Source organism: Nematolebias whitei, chromosome 6, assembly GCF_014905685.2.
Source record: "Nematolebias whitei isolate Nwh7 chromosome 6, NemWhi1, whole genome shotgun sequence".
Taxonomy (NCBI): domain Eukaryota; kingdom Metazoa; phylum Chordata; class Actinopteri; order Cyprinodontiformes; family Rivulidae; genus Nematolebias; species Nematolebias whitei.
In genome coordinates, this window is record NC_056503.1 from 6,050,809 (window position 1) to 6,060,285 (window position 9,477).

Here is a 9,477-nt window from a genome sequence, read left to right on the forward strand (position 1 = left end):
CCACCACATGCAGGAGGGGGCAAATGAGTCAGGTGCATGACTCCATGGGCAGTGTCTGAAGGTGGAGGCCTTGGCACTCTAACCCTGCCTTACCAAAGCTGACTCCTCGGACATGGAAGGAGCCTGAGCTTTGCACGAGGTTGTGAGGTATCGACTAGTTCATTGCCCATGTGGGTAATGACAGTGTGACCTGGAGGGGCGTGACTGGGAGGAACTGCCTCTGATCTGAACTCTAGCGATGTTCTGTTGTTGGACCTTTGTTTGTCCATCACAAACACCATGTTTGAACATAAGAGTGTCCATATGTGCCATAAGTGCACTTGGCACCAGGATGTCCTAGGTCGTAGATCAATGATTGACTTTATAGTTGTGTCATCTAATTTGCAGCCTTTTTTTTTTTTGGACACTCGGGTGAAGAGAGGAGCTGAGCTGTCAACTGATCACCACCTGGTAGTGAGTTGGATCAGATGGCGGGGGAAGATGCCAGACAGACCCAAACGTCCAGTGAGGGTTTGCTGGGAACGCCTGGCAGAAGAACCAGTCAGAAAGATCTTCAACTTACACCTCCAGGAGAGCTTTAACCGCATCCCAGCTGAAGCGAGGACATTGAGTCTGAGTGGGCCATGTTCTGCAACTCAGTTGTTGAAATGGCTGCCTTGAGCTGTGGCCGCAAGGTTGTTGGTGCTTCTTGGGGTGGTCATCCTTGAACTCTGTGGTGGACATCCCAGGTCAGAGAGGCTGTCAAGCTGAAGAAAGAGTCCCATCAGGCCTTGGACTGGTGGGACTTCAGAGGCAGCTGAGGAGTACCGGAGGGCCTAACGGTCCACAACCTTGAGTTTAGATCAGAAATACTACAGAAGACTCAAAAGGATTTGGATTGTTTTGGTTTTCTTCCCTTTCAAAGTTATTTTAAATATACTGTATAAAAAAACACAATAAAAAAAGAAAGTGATCTACTGTGCAGAGAATTTTTTTCTCATAACAAATGTTCCTCTGTTTCTGCTCATTTGTCACACTAGCATTTTTCAGATCATCAAACAAATATTAATATCAAATATAACCTGACTAAATACAAACTGCATTTGTTATGATTTTTATTTATTAAGTGGGAAATAAGCCCTTTAAAACCACCTGGCCCTAGATGAAAAGATAATCTCCCCTTTAACCTAATAACTTGTTGTTCCACCGTTGATGGCAACAACTGCAGTCAAGCTCAAGTTTTTTTTTTAATTCATTCAACCTTTATTTAAACAGATAAATTACATTGAGCCTCAAAGCCTCATTTACAAGTGAGACTTGTTTGGACAGACAATAAAAAGTGGTGAAAATGACAGCATAGGGTTTGGAGACAAAAAAAAATCCTAACATGCTCTTAATCTTTGGCTGAAGGTTAACGGCATGATAATGAAAAAAAAACAAAAAACTCGCACACAAGCACATAATGACGCCGACATTCCGCAGGGGAGAGGGACTTAAGGGAGGTGAGCATGTCCAGAGACGACACACAGAGACAAAAAAATGTTGGTTCTGCAGCAAGACGATGATCCGTTGCACACCAGCAAAATTCCTTCACAGTGATAGAACAGATGGAATGGATGGCTGGACAGTCTCCTTCAGAATGTTTGGTAGAGAGCAGAATTTATGGTTTCATCGATTAGTGTTAGTTTTAGGTCAGATGTAACAGAACGCATATCTCCAAAAAGTTCCCATTTCCCAGGGCCAAAACCTCTGGTCAGCAGGTGAGAGTTACCTGAGAGCCACCTAAAATTCCTCAAACTGGGTTTATATGCACATAGAAAGGGGTTTGGGATAGTCTTCATAAGTACATGTATCCATCTGTAAACGTTCTCTTGTTTGATTCATAACTTCTGATCTGTTCAATATAATTTAATGAAACATCATATGCATCATCATTAGACATGTTTCATCACCCCCAGCTACAAGCTTACGAATCAAGGTTCATGGTTATATGGTTATACAAGGTCTTTGCTTGTCTGGGTCAAAACTACAAGTAGCTGTATAATGGTTTGCTGACGGGCATTGATTGTGCCATATGCAAATGTTGAAACAAACACTATTAAGTATTTTTTCTTTGTTTTTATTAAACAAGACATTTATTTGCTTGAATATATTTTCTTAACCAAAATATGTTGTGTAGCTAAGTGTTTTGTAGGCACTGAAGGTTGAAGGAGGTTTAGGAGTAGTATTGCCTCCTGTTGTTGGCGTTAACTGTGAATGTTCTGTGTTCTGTAGCTGACCCAGAAGGAGTCTTTGGTGACCTTGTTTGACAACCGGACGTGGGCCAAACAGGGCATCGCTGAGGAGTTTGATTATATTGGAAGCGCTCAAGCCTGGAAACACCCAGAGGTCAACGTCTTTGTCACCCTGGTCCTCTTCATTGTCATGAAGGTAGAAGCTGAGAGCCGTACTGAGATTTGATTTTTAAAATGGCTTATTTATTTTTGGTCATGATCAGTATTTACTGCCTTCTGTTCCTGTGGTTTCTGTCTGTTTCAGGTTTGTCTTTAGAAAGCATCATGAAAAAAATTTCTCTAATGTAGTGTTCTTGTAAAATCTACTCCAAACAAACTTTCACATAAATTTAACGTTTCTCAAACTTGATCCCATGTTTTAGCATGTGATCACATGAACATGGTAAAAATATTCTAAAACTGTACGAGACGTGTGCTTCACATGTGATTTTTCACATGTGAAGTTTCACGTTTTTATTCATGTCCAAACGTGTTTCACACATATTTACATGTGGTTAACATATAAAATTCACATTTTCACGTGTGATGGCCATGTGTTTTTCTTTAAGAGGAACACAATTTTAAGAAATATTCTATGATTTTTTTTTTTTTTTCCTTGTCAGTGAAACAAGAGGATGGCTGTTTACAGACAATGTTGGAAACAAAGTACAAACCGGATTCCAAAAAAGTTGGGACACTAAACAAATTGTGAATAAAAACTGAAAGAAATGATGTGGAGATGGCAAATGTCAATATTTTATTCGTAATATAACATAGATGACAGATCAAAAGTTTAATCTGAGTAAATGTAACATTTTAAAGGAAAAATATGTTGATTCAAAATTTCACAGTGTCAACAAATCCCCAAAAAGTTAGGACAAGTAGCAATAAGTGGCTGGAAAAAGGAAATTGAGCATATAACGAACAGCTGGAAGACCAACTAACACTAATTAGGTCAATTGACAACATGATTGGGTATAAAAAGAGCTTCTCAGAGTGTCAGTGTCTCTCAGAAGCCAAGATGGTAAGAGGATCACCAATTCCACCACTGTTGCGCAGAAAGATAGTGCAGCAATACCAGAATGGTGTTACCCAGCGTAAAATAGTAAAGACTTTTAAGTTATCATCATCAACCGTGCATAACATCGTCAAAAGATTCAGAGAATCTGGAACAATCGCTGTGCGTAAGGGTCAAGGCCATAAACTCTACTGGATGCTCGTGATCTCCGGGCCCTTAAACGTCACTGCACCTCAAACAGGAATGCCACTGTCAAGGAAATAACAGAATGGGCTCAGGAATACTTCCAGAAAGCATTGTCAGTGAATACAATCCACCGTTGCCAGTCCGCCGTTGCCAGCTGAAACTCTACAGTGCAAAGAGGAAGCCATTTCTAAGCGAGCTCCACAAGCTCAGACGTTTGCACTGGGCCAGGGGTCATTTAAAATGGAGTGTGGCAAAATGGAAGACTGTTCTGTGGTCAGATGAGTCACGATTTGAAGTTCTTTATGGAATACTGGGACGCCATGTCATCCGGACCAGAGAGGACAAGGATAGCCCAAGTTATTATCAACGCTCCGTTCAGAAGCCTGCATCACTGATGGTATGGGGTTGCATGAGCGCTTGTGGCATGGGCAGCTTGCATGTCTGGAAAGGCACCATTAATGCAGAGAACTATGTTCAGGTTCTAGAACAACATATGCTCCCATCTAGACGTCATCTCTTTCAGGGAAGACCCTGCATTTTTCAACATGATAATGCCAGACCCCATTCTACAGCAATCACAACATCATGGCTACATAGGAGAAGGATCCGGGTACTGAAATGGCCAGCCTGCAGTCCAGATCTTTCACCTATAGAGAAAATTTGGCGCATCATAAATAGGAAGGCGCGACAAAGAAGCCCCAAGACGATTGAACATTTAGAGGCCTGTATTAGACATGAATGGGAGAGCATTCCTATTTCTAAACTTGAGAAACTGGTCTCCTCTGTCCCCAGACATCTGTTGAGTGTTATAAGAAGAAGGGGGGATGCCACACAGTGGTAAAAATGGACTTGTCCCAACTTTTTGGAATTTGTTGATGCCATGAAATTTGGAAACAACAGATTTTTCCCTTAAAATTATACATTCTCTCAGTTTAAACTTTTGATCTGTGATTTGTGTTCTATTCTGAATAAAATATTAGATGTTGGCACCTCCACATCATTGCATTCAGTTTTTATTCACAATTTGTTTAGTGTCCCAACTTTTTTGGAATCCGGTTTGTACTACAAAGTAGTTCCTCAGCACTTGTTTCAGGTTTTGGTCTCCTTTAACACAAGATTTATGAATGATGGAATTGATTGAAATTGTACAAACAAACTCACAAATCGATGTGATTAGAGCCCAACCGATATGGAAATTTTAAGAAATTGTCGATACTGATAGGACCTCAAATGTCTATCAGCCTAAAATATCGACCCTGCTGATATATCAGTCGAGCTGTAATTGGGATATTCAGTTTGTTGTGGGTAAGTTAAAAAAATAAAATACTCAGACATATACTACTATGTATTTTAAGTAACAGTCTGGCTTTGGTTCAAATCCTCCAAGTTTTGAAATATGGAGTTTTGAAAAAAGGCACTGTAGCTTGACTTAAGTGAGGAAAGTAACAAGATTAGTTCATCCCGCTGTTGATCAAAACTATTCTTTCACCAGTCATCCTGTTTCTCTCACTGTCTCAGCTCTAAAGAGAAGTTCATGTGAGTCAATCTGTGGAAGTGTTGCTGTTCGTTTCCTGATGACATTGACTTTTCACTGGCTTGTTGCTGCTGAGAGGAAATGCAAATGATACAAAAAGTGTTTGCGCTCCTTTTTCCCGTTTTTCATCTAATGCCAAGATTCTGTGCTCTGAGCTTCATCCTGAAAGCAAATGACATAACAAGAGCGACTAGTGCAGTACAGAGTGTACAGTGGTAAACAGAGTGTACAGTGGTAAACAGGGTGTACAGTGGTAAACAGGGTGTACAGTGGTATACAGAGTGTACAGTGGTGTACAGAGTGTAAAGTGGTAAACAGAGTGTACAGTGGTAAACAGAGTGTACAGTGGTAAACAAAGTGTACAGTGATGTACAGAGTGTACAGTGGTAAACAGAGTGTACAGTGGTGTACAGAGTGTACAATGGTATACAGAGTGTACAATGGTATACAGAGTGTACAGTGGTATACAGAGTGTACAGTGGTAAACAAGAGTGTACAGTGGTAAACAAGAGTGTACAGTGGTAAACAAGAGTGTACAGTGGTATACAGAGTGTACAGTGGTATACAGACTGTACAGTGGTAAACAGACTGTACAGTAGTAAACAGACTGTACAGTGGTAAACAGACTGTACAGTGGTAAACAGAGTGTACAGTGATGTACAGAGTGTACAGTGGTAAACAAAGTGTACAGTGATGTACAGAGTGTACAGTGGTAAACAGAGTGTACAGTGGTGTACAGAGTGTACAGTGGTATACAGAGTGTACAATGGTATACAGAGTGTACAGTGGTATACAGAGTGTACAGTGGTAAACAAGAGTGTACAGTGGTATACAGAGTGTACAGTGGTATACAGACTGTACAGTGGTAAACAGACTGTACAGTGGTAAACAGACTGTACAGTGGTAAACAGACTGTACAGTGGTGTACAGTGGTAAACAAGAGTTTACAGTGGTAAACAGAGTGTATAGTGGTAAACAGACTGTACAGTGGTAAACAGTGTACAGTGGTAAACAGAGTGTACAGTGGGGTCATGTGCTATTGCGTTTTCTGTGCAGTTTACTGCCATGATGCTGCTGATCAGATTTCACTTCTAGTTTTGTGGTTTCCAGATGCTGCTGTCCTCATTTAAAAGTCAATCAGCAAAGCTACTTGCAAAACGCACTTTGGGCTACTAAAGTGGCATAACTCATTTTAAAAGCTAACATTTACACAAAGATAGTACACATCAATGCTTCATACCAAAAAAGAGAAATAACTATAAATACATCAGTCATCAGTCTATCCTTATTGCAACTACCGGTGCCCATGTCCAGCAATCACTGTGCGAGGGGCGGGGTACACCCTGGATGGGTAGCAAGTCCATCACAGGACCACATAGAGACAAACTGGACAAACAACCTTTCACTCTCTCACTCACACCTAGGGACAATTTAGAGTTTCCAATCAGCCTAACGTGCATATTTTTGGTCTGTGGGAGGAAACCGGAGTACCCAGAGAAAACCCACGCATGCACGGAGAGAACCATTGCAAACTCCACCCAGAAGGCCCCCGGACCGGGATTTAAACCAGGGACCTGAATTCTAATTAGAAACCTCCACCACTAATTTGTGATGGTTGTCAACACAGAAATCGGGTGTAAAAATTTCTGTGTTGACAACCACCAGGAATTAGTGTTGCTAATGACAGTTGCTATGAAAAATATTCACTCCCTTGGAGTGAATATCCACTCCCCCTTTATATTGCTATAAGTCTGTCATGATAAATATAAGTTGGCCTTTTTGACAAAAAACTAAAAACCTGTTCGATGACCATTTGAAATCAAATTCCTACAAAGTAATGCCAAAATTATGAAAACACTGCAGTGTGAAGTGAATTCACCCCCATCACTTTGTGGAAATTTGATTTCACTTTGTCACTTTTGTAGTTTTCTAGTTATTTTGGGTCTGAAACAAAGCCACCACCAAATTTTCAAAGAGGTGTTAAAACATTTACAGGAACTAATTTATCTTGAAATATTAGCCACTATAGAGATTCCAGTCTATGACTGAGCTACTTTAATAACTTTTTGACTTTTCTTCACTGTTAAGCTTTAACACTCCAAGATTTTACAAGGACCATTATTAACCATTGAATGCTAGTGATCACTGATATTTGTTCTTGGAGCATGAAATAAGGGCAGCTTTATATGAACTACTAAAACAAGCTGTGTTTTCAGTTCTTCTGTCTAAGACTGTAGCTGTGAATGGATTGATATTTGTTGCTGACCCAGACTGTAGCTGTGAATGGATTGATATTTGTTGCTGACCCCAGCAGTCATTGGGTGAGATGTGGGGTCTGATCTGAATGGGTGCCCATTATGTCAAAGGGCCACATAAAGACAGTCATGCTTACCACCACTCAGCACACTGATTTTAATAAATCCAAGAAATTACACTGTTATGGTACCAAAACTTCATATTTAAGTTTTGAGGTTAGATAATACACCCAGTGAAATACACTGCTCAGAAGACTGCAGTGAAACAGATATCCAGCTTATGTTAGGGCTAAGATGGATGGAGTGATAATAGTGCTGTAATACTAGCAGAAACAGCATCACTGTCATCGTTTCACAGCTTTACTATACACCATGTTTCCCTCAGCCTTTAGTACCTTATCCTACACAGAGGATGATCCAGTTTGTTTTGCCCTCTGTGAAAAGATGATGATGATTGTGCCTGTATGTGCATTTGCATAATTTGTTTACCAAGCTATAAAGTATCTCCTGAACCACTAGATGGAGTTTAATGAAACCTTCAGTAAATAATCACCTCATTTACCTCTATAAGTGATTAACTTTTGGAGTCAATCCAATTCAAGATGTCTGTCATGACCAACTGACCTTGGCTATGTTTCAGTGGTTAGCGCAGTTGTCTTCTAATTACAGTCAGTGGATCAATTCCATCACACAGTTGCAGGTTGGTGTCCAAAAACAAAACACCGGACCCATCATTGCCTCCAGTGTGTCCCACCCATTGGTGTATGAATGTGATCTAAAAGCACTGATTAAATGGTAAATAGTAAATGGATTGCACTTATATTGAGCTTTTCTGTGTTGCCAAGATACTCAAAGCTCTTTACAACACAATCTGTGCCCACATTTACCCATTCATACAGCACTCAACTATTTCTGTACAAAGTCTAATCAGTGCTTTATCACATTCATACAATGATGGGACACCCATCAGAGGTAATGAGGGGTTAATTGTTTTGCCCAGGGATACTTCAGCATATGACTGCTGGTGGAATCAAACCCCCCAACTCTTGCATTGGAGGACGACGGCTCTAACCACTCAGCCACAGCCTCCCCGCCCCAATGAGACTCTATCCACCTTATTCCTAGCTCCAATGTTGCCTTGCGTGAATTATGGGCACGACTTCCGACGCAGACCAGAACCGGTGTTTGTTCATGTGTGAACAATACAAGCTAATGTAGTTTCTCAGAGTATTGTGGATTTATTTTAAAGATGTAGGAACATCACCTGTCAGAGCTCAAACAAGACAATATAATCAGACAAGGGATCGAGGACGACCTGAATAAGTGGCTGCAGATTACATCTACTAGCATATTTAGCTACATCTACTAGCATATTTAGCTACATCTACTAGCATATTTAGCTACATCTACTAGCATATCTAGTTACTTCATTGACTCGGTTCTTCTGACGGTGAAGTGATGAACAACCTGAAAAGCTCTGAGGTGTATCAGTATCTACACAGTAATAAGGTCGGTGGTGTTTTGTTAAAAGAGGTGGGACACAATCTTATTTACCATAAATCTGGCACAGAGCCAACAGGTACCTGAACTCAGCATGGCTATTTTAGTAAACTTTATGGTTGTTAAATAAATGTGAACAAAACAAAAACTGTGTTTTATCTGCTAAACTGCATGTAAATTACTTTCAAATAATCTGCGGTCCGTGCTCCACTACCATGGTTAACCAGTGATTACTGCTACTTCCTGCCTGACAGGAAGTTGTACCATAATCATTTATACAGTAGAACCCCCAGGAATAAGGTGGATAAAGTGATTTGTTCAATTAGCATTTTAGAGATGTAGTACAGTGCTGTGTGGAAGTGTGTGGAGGGGTAAATGAGGGCACAGATTGTGTTGTAAAGCATTTTGAGTAACTTGGTTAGCTAATAAAGGCAATAAATAAGTCAATTTACTAATTAGCGGAGAGTCCTCCACAACACATACTGAGTGTGACATCTTGCAGTGTCACAGGACATGTATAACGTTATTTACAAGGTTTGACAACTACAGCTCAGGCATTTTTAATCACAAGATGGTTTTAGTCTAAAACATTGGCTGCCTTCAATTCATGAGATGAAACTGACTGAGATTTTTGTCTTTTAAAACAGTACTTTTGTGTGTGTATGTGGGCGGGTGGGTGGGGGGGTATGTGTTACTTGTGTGTGTGTGCTTGTGTGTGTGAGGTCATCCTCC

At 40.4% G+C, this 9,477-nt stretch overlaps 1 protein-coding gene across 1 annotated transcript in view; it reads left to right on the forward strand.

Moving 5' to 3' along the window:
- The window catches only part of LOC119411497 (chloride channel protein 2), a 479,672-nt gene that overhangs the window by 334,523 nt on the left and 135,672 nt on the right, over positions 1–9,477 (forward strand). The window contains exons 20-21 of the mRNA XM_037678447.1: positions 1,718–1,739; positions 2,254–2,409. Coding sequence (XP_037534375.1) covers positions 1,718–1,739; positions 2,254–2,409 — 178 coding nt within the window. The remainder of the gene's footprint in view (positions 1–1,717; positions 1,740–2,253; positions 2,410–9,477) is intronic.